Source organism: Bufo gargarizans, unplaced genomic scaffold, assembly GCF_014858855.1.
Source record: "Bufo gargarizans isolate SCDJY-AF-19 unplaced genomic scaffold, ASM1485885v1 original_scaffold_2114_pilon, whole genome shotgun sequence".
Lineage (NCBI taxonomy): Eukaryota > Metazoa > Chordata > Amphibia > Anura > Bufonidae > Bufo > Bufo gargarizans.
In genome coordinates, this window is record NW_025334648.1 from 89,829 (window position 1) to 110,303 (window position 20,475).

The following is a 20,475-nucleotide window of genomic DNA, read 5'->3' on the forward strand; positions in this document are numbered from 1 at the left end:
CCACAGCCTCCCAGACACTGTTCAGAGAGGTGTACTGTTTTCCCTCCTTGTAAATCTCACATTTGATGATGGACCACAGGTTCTCAATGGGGTTCAGATCAGGTGAACAAGGAGGCCATGTCATTAGATTTTCTTCTTTTATACCCTTTCTTGCCAGCCACGCTGTGGAGTACTTGGACTGCGTGTGATGGAGCATTGTCCTGCATGAAAATCATGTTTTTCTTACCTTGCAGACTTCTTCCTGTACCACTGCTTGAAGAAGGTGTTTTCCAGAAACTGGCAGTAGGACTGGGAGTTGAGCTTGACTCCATCCTCAACCCAAAAAAGCCCCACAAGCTCATCTTTGACGATACCAGCCCAAACCAGTACTCCACCTCCACCTTGCTGGCGTCTGAGTCGGACTGGAGCTCTCTGCTCTTTACCAATCCAGCCATCTGGCCCATCAAGACTCACTCTCATTTCATCAGTCCATAAAACCTTAGAAAAATCAGTCTTGAGATATTTCTTGGCCCAGTCTTGATGTTTCAGCTTGTGTGTCTTGTCCAGTGGTGGTCGTCTTTCAGCCTTTCTTACCTTGGCCATGTCTCTGAGTATTGCACACCTTGTGCTTTTGGGCACTCCAGTGATGTTGCAGCTCTGAAATATGGCCAAACTGGTGGCAAGTGGCATCTTGGCAGCTGCACGCTTGACTTTTCTCAGTTCATGGGCAGTTATTTTGCGCCTTGGTTTTTCCACACGCTTCTTGCGACCCTGTTGACTATTTTGAATGAAACGCTTGATTGTTCGATGATCACGCTTCAGAAGCTTTGCAATTTTAAGAGTGCTGCATCCCTCTGCAAGATATCTCACTATTTTTGACTTTTCTGAGCCTGTCAAGTCCTTCTTTTGACCCATTTTGCCAAAGGAAAGAAAGTTGCCTAATAATTATGCACACCTGATATAGGGTGTTGATGTCATTAGACCACACCCCTTCTCATTACAGAGATGCACATCACCTAATATGCTTAATTGGTAGTAGGCTTTCGAGCCTATACAGCTTGGAGTAAGACAACATGCAGAAAGAGGATGATGTGGTCAAAATACTCATTTGCCTAATAATTCTGCACGTAGTGTATAGTGTAGATGGATGTATAGTGTAGATGGTTGGATAGGGTAGATGGATGGATAGTGTATATTGATAGATAATGTAGATGGTTGGATAGTGCAGATGGATGTATAGTGTAAATATTTAGATACTGTAGATGGTTGGATAGTGTAGAAGGACGGATATCATAGATGGTTGGATAGTTTAGATGGATGGATAGTGTATATTGATGGATAATGTACATAGTTGGACAGTGTAGATGATTGGATAATGTAGACAGCTGGATAGTGTAGATGGATGGATAGTGTAGATGGATATATAGAATTGATGGATAATATAGATGGATGTATAGTGTAGGTGCATGGATAGTGTAGATGGATGGATAGTGTATATTGATGCATTGTGTAAATAGTTGGATACTGTAGATGGTTGGATAGTATAGAAGGATGGATATCATAAATGGATGTATGGTGTAAATGGATGGATAGTGTAGATGGATGGATAGTGTGGATGGTTGGGTACTGTTAGATAGTTGGAAAGTGTAGATGGTTGGATAGTGTAGATGGACAGATAGTGTAGATAGTTGGATAGTGTAGATGGTTGGATAGTGTAGATGATTGAACAGTTTAGATGGCTGCACAGTTTATATTGATGGATAGTGTAGATGGCTGGATAGTATACATGGATGGAAAGCATAGATAGTTGAATAGTGTAGGACGGATAGTGTAGATGGTCGGATATTGCATATGGTTGGATAGTTTAGATAGTTAGTGTAGATGGTTGGACAGTTTATGTGGATGGATAGTGTAGATGGCTGGATAGTATAGATGGATGGATAGCATAGATGGATGGATAGCATAGATAGTTGGATAGTGTAGGTGGACGGATAGTGTAGATAGTTGGATAGTCTAGATGGACGGATAGTGTAGATGGACAGATATTGTAGATGGTTGGATAGTTTAGATGAAAAGATAGCGTAGATGGTTGGATAGCGTAGATGGTTGGCTAGCGTAGATGATTGGATAGTGTAGATGGTTGGATAGTGTACATGGAAAAATAGAGTAGATGGTTGGATAGTGTAGATGGTTGGTTAGTGTAGATGGTTGGATAGTGTAGGTGGTTGGATAGCATAGATGGTTGGATTGTGTAGGTGATTAGATAGCGGGGATGGTTGGATAGTGTAGATGGTTTAATAGTGTAGATGGATGGTTAGTGTAGATGGTTGGATAATGTAGATGGATGGTTAGTGTAGATGGTTGGATAGTATAGGTGATTGGATAGTGTAGATGAATGGGTAGTGTAGATGAATGAATAGTGTAGATGGATGTATAGTGTAGTTGGTTGGACGGTGTAGATGGATGGATAGCATAGATGGTTGGATAGTATGGATGGATCGTGTAGATGGTTGGTTGGTGTAGATGGTTGGGTGGTGTAGATGGTTGAATGGTGTAGATAGTGTAGATGGTTGGATAGTTTAGATGAAAAGATAGCGTAGATGGTTGGATAGCGTAGATGGTTGGCTAGCGTAGATGATTGGATAGTGTAGATGGTTGGATAGTGTACATGGAAAAATAGCGTAGATGGTTGGATAGTGTAGATGGTTGGTTAGTGTAGATGGTTGGATAGTGTAGGTGGTTGGATAGCATAGATGGTTGGATTGTGTAGGTGATTAGATAGCGGGGATGGTTGGATAGTGTAGATGGTTTAATAGTGTAGATGGATGGTTAGTGTAGATGGTTGGATAATGTAGATGGATGGTTAGTGTAGATGGTTGGATAGTATAGGTGATTGGATAGTGTAGATGAATGGATAGTGTAGTTGGTTGGACGGTGTAGATGGATGGATAGCATAGATGGTTGGATAGTATGGATGGATCGTGTAGATGGTTGGTTGGTGTAGATGGTTGGGTGGTGTAGATGGTTGAATGGTGTAGATAGTGTAGATGGATGGATGGTGTAGATGGTTGGGTGGTGTAGATGGTTGAATGGTGTAGATAGTGTAGATGGATGGATAGTGTAGATGGTTGGATGGTGTGTAGATGGATGGATAGTGTAGATGGATGGATAGTTTACTGTCTGAAGGGATCTGTTAATATTGATGAGTGCAGTGATGGATGAGTTGATTTTTTTTCTCTCGTTTCTTCTAGGGTGAACAATGACTTTTGCAGATGACAAGTTGGAGAAGTATCTGCAAAATAATCTGAGGTGTCTAGAAAACATAGCACTTGATGAGCTGTTACCACATCTGACCCCCTGCCTCACCCTGGCTACTGTGGTAAGGCTCACAATCCAACAACTGGCCATTTATTTCCAGAGCTGTATTCAGAATTCTGCTGTTCTACAGTTTTAAAATGTCCATACACCTTCGATAGCTTTCTCCTATACACGACCAGATATAGAGTCTTACCACACAGTGTCAATGTAAATCGTAGCATACAGCATCCTGATATATAGTGTATACATCCTCTACATATATCTTATATATGCATTTGATATTATATTGAAATATACAGGTTACATCATAGTTTGTCCCAAGAAATAGTGCCATACGCTGCCCTTTACTGCCATACAGTACCCCCTTAGTGGCATGCAGCGATCCATTGCTGCCATACAGTACCAATAGATGCCATACAGTGCCCATGTTGAACATTTAAACTGAGCATGTCCAACCAGATCAGTGAGACGGACAAAAATAAAAGGAAAAGGACAAACAGCAGGTGGCGCTATACAGATAGATTTCAGTGAATAACTCAGAGGCTATGCAAAATTTTTAACGACATGCAATTATAAAAGTGTTCCGATCCAAGGGCTGGTTTGAAAAAATGTAGAATATGTTTTGTGACACAACCCCTTTAATGGGTGTATTATATATTTGTACAGGAGAAGCTGAAAGCCCATTTCAAAAATGAGGGCATCAGGAAATCGGTGATGACCTTCTATCTAGATCTGATCAGAGGTGATGACTGGCCGAAACATTTTATCAATGCTCTCAAAGCGTGCAAACATGAAAAGCTGGCGAAAGAGTTCGAGGAGGTCTATGCTTCGTATCAGCTGCCAAGTAAGACTACATACCTTTCCCAGAAACAGCTGGAAGAAGCATTGCGTGTTTGATGGTGAGGTCTGTCAGATACATGTCTCCGTGTCCTGGTTCTAATCTGTTTGGCGGTACATCCTATATACTGCATGGAGCATTCAACACATGTCAGGCCGCAAACTCAGTGTTGCCGTTAATATATTGTTTTATTTTGTGACTTTTGCCATTCCCTGTGGACGTGACTGTTTAACTAAGGCTCCATTCACACGTCCGTAACCTGTTTTGCAGATCCAAGGGCAGTGCGTTCCAAATTTTGCGGACTGCACATTGCCGGCACTAAAAGAATAGGACATTTTCTTTTTTTTCCGGGAACGGAAATGCGGACCCGGAAGTGTGGGTCCGCATTTCCGGAGTCGGGCCGCACATCGTGCGGCCCCAAAGAGATGAATGGGTGCGCAATTCCGTTCCGCTAAATGCAGAACGAAATTGCGGACGCGTGAATGGGGCCTAACAGACATATATGTTCACAGCACGTGCATTTTCTGTGACCGCATTTATAGCTGCCCTGATACGAAAGCCATACTGGTTTGGCCTTCAGGCGGTCACAGAAAAGGCCGGGACTGATCCTATGAAACACCGGAGACCTGGAGAAAATAACTGCGATCAAACATTTTAAAAATTGTGTTTCATTAAAAAAAATCAACTGAAATGCAATTGAAATCTTGCAACTCCACAGTATAATTGCTGTAATTTCCTAAAAAACATTTGAGGGCAGAAATTGCCAAATTATGAGGAATGTTCGTATATAATGAAACCACATCGGCTGTAATCCATGTGAAAGCAGCACACCATTCAAAATGATGAAAAGATTGCAAAACTGTATCCTTAAGGAAGCCTGGTATGAGCTGCACCAAAGGTTGAAGGAGAGTGTCCACCCATTCCGAGAGTGTCCACCCATTCCGAGAGTGTCCACCCATTCCGAGAGTGTCCACCCATTCCGAGAGTGAACGAAGGGTCCAGGTTCCAGAAAGTGACGTTCTTTATTCCAAAAAGCACATGTACATTAAAAATCCAACATAGCAACCAGGTCTACGCGTTTCGGATCCCCTAATACTGATCCTTACATGTGTTGAATGCTCCATGCAGTATATAGGATGTACCGCCAAACAGATTACAACCAGGACACGGATCTGACATACCTCACCATCAAACACGCAATGCTTCTTCTGCCACTTTGCCATTGTACATAAGGGTAATACAAAAGGTTTTAGAGTTCAGGGTGTGGAGAGGGTCACGCTCCCAGTTAGGGGGGGGGGGGGGTGACCATAGACGCAAACTGCTAAGATGAGAGGTATATTGGATGTTCGAACTTGATAGCCCCACAGGCATGAACAAGAAGCAGGACCTGACTTTACAGTATCAACGAATTTGTAACGTTTTTTTTTTGTTTCTCCTGCACATGTTGGGTTTGTCATTCCATGTTTGTGATTAGACCACACTTGATTAACACGTGATGTTGTCTCTATGCATGTGATTGGAGGAAGTGTATTTATGTGGAAGAGTCACAAATGGCATTTTATATTATGAGTAAGGATCGGTAATTTGAGATCCGAAACGCGTTGATTTTGTACCTGTCTTGTTTCGTATGGATTTTACCACATCAAATAAATATCGTTTAATCAGAAGCTGGACCCCTCTACTTCTTACACAGTGACTGGCACAGGTTGGAGGTACTGGTGCAGTGACTGGTACGAGGTGATGCTTCAGTGTAGTGGAACAGGTTGGAGGTACTGGTGCAGTGACTGGTACGAGGTGATGCTTCAGTGTAGTGGAACAGGTTGGAGGTACTGGTGCAGTGACTGGTACGAGGTGATGCTTCAGTGTAGTGGAACAGGTTGGAGGTACTGGTGCAGTGACTGGTACGAGGTGATGCTTCAGTGTAGTGGAACAGGTTGGAGGTACTGGTGCAGTGACTGGTACGAGGTGATGCTTCAGTGTAGTGGAACAGGTTGGAGGTACTGGTGCAGTGACTGGTACGAGGTGATGCTTCAGTGTAGTGGAACAGGTTGGAGGTACTGGTGCAGTGACTGGTACAGGGTGATGCTTCAGTGTAGTGGAACAGGTTGGAGGTACTGGTGCAGTGACTGGTACGAGGTGATGCTTCAGTGTAGTGGAACAGGTTGGAGGTACTGGTGCAGTGACTGGTACGAGGTGATGCTTCAGTGTAGTGGAACAGGTTGGAGGTACTGGTGCAGTGACTGGTACAGGGTGATGCTTTTGTGCAGTGACTGGCACAGGTTGGAGGTACTGGTGCAGTGACTGGTACGAGGTGATGCTTTAGTGTAGGGCATCAGGCATCACTCTGTTTCTATGGCAACCAGCCCGCTGACCGTGGAACTGCTTGCTTGACCTATCAGGGAGCTAGGACGCCAGACCAATCAGACTTTGTGCTGGCGTCACATGTCTCCTGAGGCGGGCTATTTAAACAGGCATCTCCCGGCAGCAGGTATTCTTGTCTCGCTAGCTGTGTGTTTGCTACTCTGGATTACTGACCTTTGCCTGCTGACTTTGACTTCGCTTCTGATTACTGATTTTGCCTCTGATGCCAATTTTATTGATTTTAATTTTGCTGTTTCTGTGGGTATTCCATTACTTACTCTCCAGGACCACGTATAGGTCACCGCTGTAGATGCCACACCCTTGGCCAAGGGTTTGATTGAATATTTCACCCCTCTATGCTGAATGCTGATATGCATTCGGAGGTTTGTTTTCTGTTTGTAATGGAAAATTTGCTAGCTAACGTGATCTCGAGTCAGCCATGGCTCCAGCCACATAATCCTGTTATTAACTGGTCATCTGGTGAGCTGGAGAAATGGGGACCCAAATGTTGCAGTACCTGTACATTTAGGTCTAGTTCAAAGAATATTAAGGCAATTGCTGTATCTAGAAGTCACCTCACTTAGCTAGCTGTGTGCTTGCTACTCTGGATCACTGACCTTTGCTTGCTGATTTTGGCATTGCTTCTGATTACTGATTTTGGCTGCTACGTGACCTCCTGGTGTTCGACTCTGCTTGTTGTGACCTCGCCTTTGCCTTTTGACTTGGTCTTTGACATGATCTCCTGGTTTTACTTTGCTGTGTATTTGTATCTGATTTTGGATCCTGATCCCGTCCTGGTTTCGCCTGTCTGATTTTCACTTCTTTCTGTTTTACTACTCCTTTCCCATTTTGGTTTAGGCCCCTGCACTTCGGTAAGAAGGGACTGTCGCCCAGTTGTGGGATATCACTTAGGATGGGTCGTAAAAGTAGGTAGGGACAGTGGTGTGGGTGGAGCCCAGGGCTGCACTGTACCTTTTTATGACAGTAATGCATCAGTGCACAGGGTGACAAATCAGTGCAATAACTGGCACAGGATGATGCATGAGTGTAGTGATTGGAAAAGGGTTTACGCATCAGTGCTCTGACTAGCAGAGGGTGGAGATACACTGTACCCACTGCCCAGTGGCGTAACTACCGGGGAAGCAGGGGAAGCAGCTGCTTCGGGGCCCGGGCTGCCAAGGGGGCCCGGCGCCCCAAGCAGCGTGTGTGACAGTTTATTTTCAAGTTAGATAAATATTGTGTTCAGGGCCCCTTCACAGCCGCTAGAGTGATCTAATTTTACTGTCTGCTAAAAGTCTCCTGGTCTGGGATTCGAACCCACAACCTCCAATCTATAAGTGAATCAGTGGCAAAGCATTTACCCTCACAGCCATAAAGGCTGCATTACAACTGACTGTAAAAAAAAAAAAATACATCTATACACATGACAGCTGCCCAAACACACCTAGCACTGCTATATCTGTATATGACAGCTGTCCCTGCACATTCAGCTCTGCTACATCTCTATATATGAACAGCTGCCATGTGTATAGATGTACACTTAGCCAGCTATAACAGTAGAAGTCTCATATTTTTTCACTCAGCCTCAAGGCAGCTCTTATGGTCTAGTGGATAGCTGCTCTGCCTCTGAAGCAGAAGGTCCTGGGTTCGAATCCCAGCAGACTCTTTTCTGAAATACAAGCACTGACTCCATATAAGGGCATACAGGGCGGGACAGAATACAAGGCGGGACACAGGAAGAGGCTGCATCGCATCGCTGACATGGAGGTAAGTAGAAGTGTTTATTATTTTTTTTTTAATACCCGACTGTTACTGCCATGGGGGAGCGGAAGGCACCTGATACTGGCACATGGGGGGAGGGGGGTTGGCACCTGATACTGGCACATGGGAGTGGGGTTGGCACCTGATACTGGCATGGGGGGGGAGGGAGAGAGGCACCTGATACTGGCATTGGGGGGGGGGGGGGAGGGAGAGAGGCACTTGATACTGGCACTTTTTTTGTGGTGGTGGTGGGGGGGGAGATGGCACTATGATACTGGGACATAGGGGGGGGGGAGGCACCTGATACTGGCACCTGGAGGGGAGAGGGGGGGTTGGCACTTGATACTGGCACATGGGGGGGGGGGGGCACCTGATACTGGCACATAGGGAGGGGGGAGGGAGAGAGGCACTTGATATTGGCACTTTTTAGTGGGGGGGGGGGAGATGGCACTATGATACTGGGACATGGGGAGGAGAGAGGCACTTGATACTGGCACATGGGGGGTGGGAAGGAGAGAGGCACTTGATACTGGCACATGGGGGGAGATGGCACTATGATACTGGGACATGTGGGGGGGGAGAGGCACTTGATACTGGCACATGATAGGGGCACTTACTGGCACATTATTGGGGGGCATTATGGGGGACACTAGGCCGGCAGCCTATCAGAGGCCGGACACTGAGCGGCATCTACTGGGGCACTATATATGGGGCATTTTATACTGGTACATTTTGGGGGGGCACTAGCAGGAAGGGGGGAGAGGAGCACTATGGGGGAAGTTACTGGGGGCACTATATAGGGGTATTTTATACTGGCACATTTTTTGGGGCACTATGGGGACATTAGCTCAACTGGGGGCATTACAAGGGGGTATTTTTTGCACTGTCACATTATAAGGAGAATTATTACTACTGGGGGGGGGGGGGGCATTATGGTGGGTTTTATTACTGCCCCATGGTATGACCCCCTAGTAGCGGCACCAGCCTCTCCCTGCTCTGCTATCCCTCTGCCCCTTCTCCAAATCCTTATTATAAAATCTTTCTCATTAGGATAAAACACAACATCAGCTCCGCCGAGCCCCCGGCCAAAGTGTGGAAGTGGTGTCCGAGATCCCCAAGGACCAAGCCATGTAACTGTAAGTGTTCATGTGGAGTATGTTTATGTTATACACATATAGCCTACACTGTGCCACACAATATACAGTATACCTCTATACTGTGCCTCACAATGTACAGTATACCGCTACACTGTGCCCCACAATATACAGTATACCGCTACACTGTGCCACACAATATACAGTATACCTCTACACTGTGCCTCACAATATACCGCTACACTGTGCCACACAATATACAGTATACCGCTACACTGTGCCTCACAATATACCTCAACACTGTGCCACACAATATACAGTATACCGCTACACTGTGCCTCACAATATACCTCTACACTGTGCCACACAATATACAGTATACCGCTACACTGTGCCACACAATATACAGTATACCTCTATACTGTGCCACACAATATACAGTATACCGCTACACTGTGCCACACAATATACAGTATACCTCTATACTGTGCCACACAATATACAGTATACTGCTACACTGTGCCACACAATATACAGTATACCGCTACACTGTGCCACACAATATATAGTATACCTCTACACTGTGCCACACAATATACAGTATACCGCTACACTGTGCCAAAGGAGTGGGGTTTACACAGGAGGAGGGAGGTGCGAAGCGCGCTGAGGGGGGCCCTTACAAATATTTGCTGTGGGGCCCAGTCACTTCTAGTTACGCCCCTGCCACTGCCACAAGGTGTAGGCATCAGTGCAGTGACTGGCACGGAAAGATGCACGAGTGCAGTGATTGAAACAGGTTCGAGGTACTGGTGTAGTGACTGACATAGGATGACACATCAGTGCAGCGACTGGCACAGGGTGATACATCAGTACAGCGACTGGCACAGCATGATACATCAGTGCAGCGACTGGCACAGGGTGATACATCAGTGCAGCGACTGGCACAGGGTGATACATCAGTGCAGCGACTGGCACAGGGTGATACATCAGTGCAGCAACTGGCACAGGGTGATACATCAGTGCAGCGACTGGCACAGGGTGATACATCAGTGCAGCAACTGGCTCAGGATGATACATCAGTGCAGCGACTGGCACAGGGTGATACATCAGTGCAGTGACTGGCACAGGGTGATACATCAGTGCAGCGACTGGCACACAGTGGAAGCTTCTACATTCAGGACAGATTGGAGAGAGGGGAATTTACTGAGGGGGAGACCGATACAGTAATCCAGACGAGAATGGATCAGGGCAACAATGAGGGTTTTTGTTGTTTTTACAGTAAGAAAAGGGAGGATTCTGGAGTTGTTTTTGAGGTGCAGACAGCATATGTAGGCAAGTACCTAACTGAAAATAGCGGATGCATGAAAGACCAGCATCAAACATAATACAGCAGGCGTGCTACTAGGAGTTATGGTAGTTCCCAACACTGAAATGGAAGTATCAGCATTATGTAGGTTAGCAGAAGGAGAAAACACAAGAAGGTTTGGTATCTAGTAAAGAGAGGATGTGATGTTGGAGACCGTGGACAGACAATCACAGGAGATTTGTCATAGTGCAGGTTAATATCACGGGAAGAGGTGCCATGAGGATAGACAATACTGAGGGCCATATCGGCTGTAGCTAAATGAATATATACCCATTTCATTTGCAGCTAACCAGTCTGGTCCTCTATCACTCCCTGCATCACTGAGTCAACACAACCATCAACCAACTCCGGAAAGTCCACAGCGTAGCTCCAGCCTCCCAGGACAGATGCCGTCAACATCCCTTGACACGCAGCCAGGTCCTTTACCAGAACCTTCCCAAAGGTTCAACCCGATCCAACCTGAGCAGCAGATGACGCAAAGATCGCCATCCCTACATAACCATGAGTTTAGAAGCCTTCCTCCATTCCCACAAGACCCTCCTGCTCCGCCCAGAAACCCACTTTCCCACAATGTTTCAGAACCAGTACGCTCCGACGGTAGAACAGTAGATGATACGTCCAGAAATCCAGTCCCAGAAACAACTCCATACCAGACTACACTCCTTGAATTTGAGGCTTTACAGAAGGTAAGTTCTTCTTCACATCGTTGTCTATAGAAGATATGAATGCAAAACAGTAATTTTGTGGGTATAGTTGGCGCAAAAAGAAGACAAGCCAACAGAGGCAGTGTAATGCCCTGGGCAGTATTCTGTTAGAAATCTTGGGTCCTGACATTATGTGGATGCGACATGTACCACCAACCTAACCATTGTACAGACAAGTAGCAGTTGCTCAGTGGTAGCTTGGGGAACATGAGAAAGAGATCAAGGTGATGACTTGGCCTCTAAATTGCCCAGATCTCAAGCCACTTTAACATTGGTGGAATGTTCTGGAAAAACAAGTCTGATTCATGGAGGCCACACCTTGAAAATTAGTGCAAAGGTACCGCAGGACACTTACAGAATTCTTGTGGAGTTTATGTCTCGATGGGTCAGAGCTGTTTTGTTGGCACAATCTATGCTATATTTGGTGGTTTAATGTCAAGGCTGGTCGGTGTATAAGCTATCTGATCTTCAAGGCTAAGGATCTGCTGTGGTATCGGCTTTGGGTAGCCAATGTCTTGGCATGGTCACATTTATATATAGGCTGGGATCCACACACAGCCACAGCAGAGAGATCATAACAAAAGTTCACATTTTCTATCTGAATGTTTTATAGGATGAGTCTTCCATCTCAGAAAATCCACATATTGGGTCGGATCTTTTACCTAGTCATAAGCTGTCACCAAACTTAAAAGAGCCACTACCAGGGGTGTCCATCAAACCGTCCCTCTCAGGATGTATCTCCGATAAAGGTTAGTCTATTTGACTATTTAAAAAAAAATGTCATTAAGGAACATATCCTGGACATGAAGTAGTCATGTAATACCAATTTTGATTTTTCCAATAAGATTCCAGAGGCTCAAACAAACCTGTCTTATGGTCCTTCTTCAAGCAGTGATGGAGGGGGTGACATTGGGAGAGGTCAACCTGAGCACAATAAGGTGAGAAATGAGAGGCATTTCTACTTCATTTTCTATTGCCATGTCCTTATTTGTGGGTTAATGGAACGTCAGCTTCCCAAACCATTATTGAAAATATGATTAGACTGCAAGGAGACCAGAGGACCCTCTGCTGGACCCAACGGGTCCCATGAGGTCACCACTTGGGGTTTAGCCTTAATGATATGACCTGTGGGTGCAACAATAAAGTTCAGGATGGAAGAGGGAATACACTCTATATACTGGGCATTTAGAACCTCTCTCTACCATGATGCCCCAATTATTGACCCACTATAGTGCTTCTCAGAGGCTCAGACCATGAGCGCCACATTTACAAGTGTGCATAAGGGTCCATTCACACGTCCCCAAGTTGGGTCTGGATCCGTTCCGCAATTTTGCTGAACGCGTGCGGACCCATTAATGGGGCCGGAACGGATGCGGACAGCACACTCCAAAAAAATAGAACATGTCCTATTCTTGTCCGCAGCTACGGACAAGAATAGGCGTTTCTATTAGTGCCGGCCATGTGCGGTGTCCGTGTTTTGCAAAACACTTGTGAACGTGTGAATGGACCCTTTTGTCATGTTCTTGCCTGATTAGGCAGGATCCGATAAGCTGCTAGTCTGGTATATGGCAGGTCTATTTATTATTCTGTATGATAATACTTCCTACGGTATTTTACTATAGACACAGAAGCTACCAGAGCAAGTTCCTGCCTATATTACTGTTAAGTCTATACAGAAGGAACATGGGGAGACTGAGAACAAAGAGCAGTCTGAACACCCACGAGGTGAGAACCCGACCACTATTAAGCTTGACGTCTTATTCTCCATTCACTTCCAAAGCTGCAGGAGTTTTTGTTGTCTGTGTTGTTTTTCTACAGTGGACTATTTTACTGTGCCTGATGAAAGCATTCAATTATTAATCATTTTTATCTAGGCATCAAACCTTCAGGAACGCCCTGTGTCATCTTCACGCGTTCACTCGGTGAGGGAGAAGGTTGTACAGGGCAATGGACGTCCAGCATTCCAGGCAGTGAGTTTGTGTTCTGTTCGGCTTTATGCAGTATTTTCAGCAGTCCCACCATAGTCTTGGATCACTACAATGAGAGCCATAACTTTTTTTATTTTTCTATTGACATGGTGTTATGTAGCATCCATACTTCTGTACTACAGCGATTTACTGACAGGCAGCAAAAAACAAATGGCAGCTGATGCAGTAACAGACGTAGCACCCTCCCCCTGTTAGGCTATGTTCACATCTTCACCAGTCTATGCCTGGTAACCTTGGTGGGATGGTGCCTCTGCAACAGGTTACCTAGCTTGCTAGTTGCTGCAAAGGTGACTTCTGTCTGCATACTGACCCTCCACTGTCTGACCTTGCTTAACCTCTGTACTGACCCTTAGCTGCCTGCCCTGACCTTGGACTGTTTATCGGTCTGCTTGTACTCTGCCTGCCTTGACCTTAGCCCGATTTCTGGTGTCTCTGACCCCTGTGGTTCAGCTGTCAACCACACAGAGACTACTCCAGGAGGTAGCGGCTTGGTGGCTCCCCTGTGGCGATGTCTGGATCCCTGTATAGGGGTTAAAGGGTAAAAACCAGGGGACTGCCAGAATAGCACCCTTAGGATTAGCCCTAAGTCAAATCTGTTAGTCGACATAGAGGTTCCACACCGATTGCAGTAACACCTATGCATTGCAATGGATCAAGTCTGCAGTGAAAAGAACTGAGATGCTGCTGTTTTAAAATCCACACCGCATGACAATTTACCAATTCTATCTATCATATCCACCAAGTGTGAACATACCCTTTGATGCCATGGTCAACACTGACTGCACAATCTAAGAGGATGCGTCTAACACTTTTGCTGTGGATGGCCCAGGCACTGCCTCTGAGCCCATCCCTGTGATGTAACCGTATGCCAAGGAGAGCAAAATCAGTCAAACCCAAACAGGCAGCGTTAGAATGGAGCATCTTGGCTCCACTGTGGGAAAAGCTTTGGTGACAGTCTATAAAAGGTCATTTTGGCCTCCATAGATTGCATAGTAATAATCAGAAAGGAGGAGTTCAGAGATTGCAAGAAAAGAGTCTGATCAAAAATAATTCTGATGATATTTTGATAAAAGGTGGACAATGTTCCAGACAGGCATCCAGCAAGCTACCGTCCTGTAAACAGAGAAACTGTCCAAGGGGAACCGAGCAGGACATGGCAAGCAGATCAATGGGTAAGATACTTCACCCCTTCGCTACCCTAGACCACCAGGAATCGATTAGATTCATTTTGTGCTTGAGGTGTTCCAACCCCCTCTCCGATTGATTTCAACATGCCCAATCCCTTTTTTTTCTCGGGGAGCTAAATGGCTGCTAGAGGCCTTTCTCTCCTCTCCCAGTTGAGAACACATCCATGCTTGCCTGAGTGTGCTTCTCTTTGGGTGGTTAAAAATATGGAGGTCTGTTCAGCCAGCAGTTATTTTATAGTTTATGGTCAGCCTAACAGCCCACTACTTCAGACTACCACAAAATTACCAGTAGGTAGTAGCTCCTCTGCAACATACCAGGGAAGCAAACATTAATCATTCCAGTACCATCAGAGAAGACGGCAATTACCCAGCAATTTAACAATTGTTTCCCTTGCTTTCTCATGTCGGGATAGGCTGGAAAGCGTTGCCCGTGGTCAGTCGAAAGTACATGTGTATATTATCAGCCAAAGTCAGCTGATTATATTCCATTTTACTCAAGGCAATGCGGCCAATCATGGTCTTTAGTCTATTGTAACTACTTGGGTTTTGATTGTATTCTTCTAGGCTTCTTCAGGTCCATCTTGCAGACCGCTGGACAGAAATAATGAAGAGGAGTATTTAAGCAAACCAGGAGCTCTGGTGTCTACTGATGACCTTTCATCTGCAAACTCTAGTGTAATTTCCCATCCTCATGACTTACAAATAAGTAACTATACAGAGATGAACGAATCAAGTAACTCTACTGGTCGGTCTTCTTCTCCATCCATCACGCAGAAGAAAGTCCCACTTGCGAGCACTCCAAACAACATGTCGCTAAAACACAGTGCTGAGGAGGATGACTTCATGTTTGACTCGAGGTCTAGTCCAGGACGTAACAGATTTGATCATTTCTCATCAAAGCAGCCAGAGGAGAACAGCTTTGGAAGTAGTGATGTCCGCCGCTATAGCCTTCATTTTAACGAAAGACCAGAAGAAAACCTCATGGGAAGCAATGATGACGCTTTGAGGAATAGACCAAGAAAGAGTCCAAATACCAGTGAGCCAAATGATCAGAATACGCAGAAAAAAACTAGCAAAACGGCAGAAGGAAGGGATCGTGAAAGAACCGTCTTGGTTACAATCACTGTTGCTTCAGTTTGCCTTTCTTTATACCTCTTATGGAAAATTCAACAAAAGTAGATGCTTCAGATTTAAAGGGCCACTAAAGTACAAAGAAGCTGCTAACTGCACTGACACATACACTATATGAACAGAAGGGTTGGGACACAACTCAGTTGTTGAATTCAGGTGTTTCATTCAGTCCCATTGGCACAGGTGTATAAAATCCAGCCCCTAGCCATGCACTCGTCTTTACAAACATTTATGAAAGAATGTCTCATTCTGAAGAGCTCACCGAATCCCAGCGTGGTCCTGTAATAGGATGCCACCACAACAAGTCAGTTCCTGAAATTTCCTCTCTCCTAGGTAGGCATTGTTGGGTATGTTTGGTGTGGGAGAACTTGACTGGCTGCACAGAGCCCTGACCTCAACCCCATCCAACATCGTTGGAATGAACAAGAATGGAGATGGTGATCTAAGCAAAATCATATAATATCAGTGTCTGACCTCATAAATGTTCTTCTCGATGAATGGGCAAATATTTCCAAAGACACACTCCGAAATCTTGTAGAAAAACCAGAAGAGTGGAAGCTGGTTTAGCTGCCAAGGGGAACGCAACTTCATATTAGTGCCTAAGATTTACAAAGGGATGTCATAAAACCTCCGGTAGGTGGAATGTGTAGGTGTCCAAACATTTTTGTCCATATAGTGTATGTAGGTTAAAGGGGTTCTGCAGTTCTTTTAAACTGATGACCTATCCTCTGGATAGATCATCAGCATCTGATTGGTGGGGGTCCGACACCCGGGACCCCTGACGATCAGCTGTTTGAGAAGGCAGCGGCGCTGGCAGTAGCTGTTTACCGCAGGCTCAGTGACGCCACGACTAGTATCACTGGCCTGGGCGCGGCTAAGCTCCATTCAGGTGAACAGAGCGCCAGTTAGTCGCGAGGTCACTGGGCCTGAGGGAAACGGAGAGAAGGCCGCGGTGCTCCTGGAGCGCCACTGCCTTCTCAAACAGCTGATCGGCAGGGGTCCTGGATCCCCGCCGATCAGGTGCTGATGATCTATCCAGAGGATAAATCATCAGTTTACAAGGACTGCAGAACCCCCTTAAGATTCTTGGAGTTACTCTCTCATTAATTGTATAGTATTGCCGTTTACACTCTACGGGTGCCATGGGAGATGAACTTTTTGTCAGGAATACAAATGAGTACATTTTCTACAATCGACCTCTGTCCAACCTGAAATTAACCCTTCCTGAAAACAGCTGAAATCCAAAATGCCCTATTCTTCTTTCCCCCTGACATCTAGTGTTGGTCAGTGGACGGAAGGCCGTCCAGGCACATTTGCTTGTTGGCTGTTCAGTTGAGGGTTATCTAATGTGTACGTTCTTGTTATCAGTGGTAAACGTTACGATCGGGACAAGAAAAAAATATGCGTGGGGGAATAGAAAGATATATTTCATCTGCTTTACCAAACCTTGTCCCCAATCAGAAAAATATCTATTTGTGTAAGCCTCTTTTCCAGAGAGCGATCCAGTCTTTACAACTTGGGCCTTTCATAAAGCTTGTGCCACCACTTTTTTCTCAAGCAGTGGTTACTTGAGGAGGTGGATACACCAGGAAAATTATTATTTTTTTTCCTATTATTATTTTTTTTGATTTTACAGAAACGATCACTTTAGATCATGTGTATACAACGTCCATGTCAATGGCTCTTAAAATCTGTAGCACGAGCAACACATCTCACTATACCAGAAGCACACCTAGCGGGTGCGAGATGCCAAGGGGGCCACCAAGTCACTATGTCATGGCCAGAGTATTTACATATGGGTTCAGGTAGTGAACTGAACCTGTTCTCCGAGTGAAGTAAAGCCTGTAGCACCTCATATATAAAAGTCTTATACAAGCCGATTTGAACCTCAGTTACCTTACTTTTTACAAAAACTTAGCCATGTGGCTCATACACGCTTTTACACCTTTGTATAATTTTTAAGAATCTGCTGCTTCTAAATAAAAATGGGATTAAGTCGGTTGAACTGTAATTTGCAGAACTGAACTTTCTTGCAACCACAGTGCTCCATCTCTGGCTTCTTTGCTTGAATATCATTAATAGAACTCCTCGAAAGTCATCTGCATGTCAGAATAGATCATTTTTAGTAGAATTGAATGTCTAGTTGTGGTCATGCTTGTCTTTCCTCTGCAACTTCAGCTGAGCTGCATTGTCTAATGGAGTCTGGCACAGTCTGAGATCCCTCTCCTTTCTCTGATTATCAGTCTGCAGCTCTGCATGTTCAGGTTGGCTGCTGTGTCTACGTACAAGCTCACCAAGAAGTCATGGAGAGCATTGAGCAAAAAAAAACTAAACATTCAGTGAAGAAGATTGGATGAGGAGCTGATTTAAAGGATTCACTGAATAGTTTTGTGGAAGCATGAGGGAGATAAGGTGGTGTAAGATCAGGCAGGCTGTTCCGGCAGGATTCCGGCATTGCTGGAACCAACCGCATCACCGTCTGTCCCCACTCACCATCATGGGGACTGACAGATCTGGTCGCAACCCGGCAAACATGCCGAGAATCGGCTGGACAACTACCGCTGCACGGTAATATATCCACCCAAATTCATATCTATATTAACTGGATTCAAAAAATTTAAAAAGAAGGGTGTATACTGCTTTTCATGCCTGATGAAGCCCCATGTGCAGGTTGAAACGTTGCAGTTTTTCTTTTAAGCCGGAACAATAAAGTTTTTAGATTCAGTCACCTTCTCTTAATTCAACATGGTACATTTCCAAAGGGGGTTCTTGATGTGACGTGCCTCCTATGTGCCCTGTGAGAGCTACTGAATTTGTGAGTAAGCTAAGGACGTACAATTCCTGTGAACGAGAAGCTGCATCCAACATGAGGACAGTAATACAGTAAGGAGGCCACAAATAACCAATTGTGGTCCAGAGAAGGCCATGAGAAGTCAACATGAACTCTCCCTCTTCTGAATAGTGTTGAGGGAGCCTGGTGAGAAAAGGGTTATTGGCTTCATCCTTGGCGTCCAGAAATTACACTGGTACCACAGAATGTACTTATCACTCGGCAGATGCACGGTGAGCAAGGAATGATGTATATATATGAAAATAATTCTTGAGATGGGGTGAAGTATAGGAGGAAATTGCAAAGGTTTGGAGGACCCATCTCAGGTCCTTCTAGTACTGAAGTCGGTGCTACTGTATATATAAATCATTACCCCATGTTTCCCCTTTCGAATATGGGTCAAAATACAGGTCAATGCCTTGAAACAAAAGCTTTAGCAAGTTTGGTATCCTGTTTCAGTTTGTAGGACTTCCCAATTTTTTTGTGGTAAAAAAAACAGTTACTGGAGGGATTACGACAGAGCACAGCCTAGATGTCTCCTAATATGAGAGTGCTTGGTCAAGCCCCTCTCTAATTGTGAATATACACTAACCTCATCAATATTAAATAAGTTTTCAGGTGTTTATCCTCAGGATAGGCCAAGTATCAGATCTGTGGGGGTCTGACTCCCAGAACTCCCGCCGTTGAGATGTTTTAGGAGGCCGTGGCACTCTTCAGAGAGTCTTGGTATTGCAGCCCAGGCCCAGTCACTTGAATAAGACTGAGCTGCACATAGGCCATGTGACCGATGAACTTGACATCACTGGCCTAGGAAGAGGCTGCAGCGCTCACCCGGAGCCCCACAGCCTCTTCAGTTGATTGTCGGGGATGCTAGGAGTCGAAACCCCACTGATCTGATATTGATGGCCTATCCTGAGGATAAAACATTAGTATGAAAAGCTCAGAAAACCCCTTTAAAAGGATAGTCCCCCACCTCTTGGACGTGCTGCTATCTCAGGGCCCCAAAATGAATGGGGAGCAAGTCATGCATGCATGGCCACCCCTTTTTAAAATTGTTGAGCAAGCAGAAGTCCCATAGCAGTGAATGGAGAGGACGCCACACATGTCCGGCATGCTCGCCATTCATGGCGCGGTCTCGTTCTTGAGATAGGAGTGGGTGTCAGAGGTGGGACCTGTACCTATCGGACATAATATCCAGCTGGGACAACCCCTTTAACACCTCTTGACAGGAGGTGCTTAGTAAGGATAGTTCGATTTTCCTTTTAGTTGATCGCTGTGGGCCTAGGAGCTTAAAGGGCATTTTACGACTTTACTACTACTGACCTATCACTAAGATAGGTCATCAACGTCAGATCAGTGGAGGTCCAATTCCCAGCACCTCCGAGGATCAGTTGTTTGAATGGGGTCGCTGTGCCCCAGAACCAGGCACCGAAATTACACATTCCTGTTCCGTACACTGTGTAGTGGCCATGAATGTTACAGCAGCGCCTGGCTCCTGATGCCTGGTCCAGAAAACATCTTATAGGTACTGATAGTCAGACCCCCAAAAATCTGATATTGATTGTCCATCCTAAGGATAGGTCCTAAATAGAAGTTCCCAAAAATCCCTTTGTAGTCTATCACAGTTGTTATTGTCAGGGAAAACTGCTACTCCAGTAAAGGGGTATTCCCAAGATTTACATTTACGGGACGGCCATAAATGTGTGACTTTTGGGGACCATGTTTAGGTTACCAGGGTAATGGACTTAGCCTGCCCCCTGGTTAGTTAGTCCAGGAGTATAGTCTGACTAGCCTACATGTGAAAGATCCTGAGACCTAGGCCCAAGTCCAGAGAACTTTTATCACTGAGGCTGACTGCCGGGATCGGCACAAACAACTGATAAAACACAGAACACTCGGAGCCCACCTCGCTCATGTT

The 20,475-nt window shown here is 45.3% G+C and overlaps 1 protein-coding gene across 7 annotated transcripts in view; it reads left to right on the plus strand.

Moving 5' to 3' along the window:
* MAVS (mitochondrial antiviral signaling protein) overlaps positions 1-18,832 on the plus strand; it is a 38,270-nt gene extending 19,438 nt beyond the window's left edge. For 3 of the 7 annotated variants that reach the window (XM_044274883.1, XM_044274886.1, XM_044274885.1), the window contains exons 2-10: positions 3,231-3,358; positions 3,964-4,141; positions 11,003-11,403; positions 12,035-12,170; positions 12,267-12,359; positions 13,044-13,146; positions 13,296-13,391; positions 14,483-14,581; positions 15,161-16,472. In XM_044274883.1, the coding sequence (XP_044130818.1) occupies positions 3,239-3,358; positions 3,964-4,141; positions 11,003-11,403; positions 12,035-12,170; positions 12,267-12,316 (885 nt within the window). In that variant the 5' untranslated portion in view covers positions 3,231-3,238 and the 3' untranslated portion in view covers positions 12,317-12,359; positions 13,044-13,146; positions 13,296-13,391; positions 14,483-14,581; positions 15,161-16,472. Of the gene's footprint in view, positions 1-3,230; positions 3,359-3,963; positions 4,142-9,337; positions 9,394-11,002; positions 11,404-12,034; positions 12,171-12,266; positions 12,360-13,043; positions 13,147-13,295; positions 13,392-14,482; positions 14,582-15,160; positions 16,474-17,977 lie in introns of those variants that run through there. The other 4 variants (XM_044274881.1, XM_044274888.1, XM_044274887.1 and 1 more) reach the window with 4 other exon arrangements.
* Positions 18,833-20,475: the final 1,643 nt, after the last annotated feature.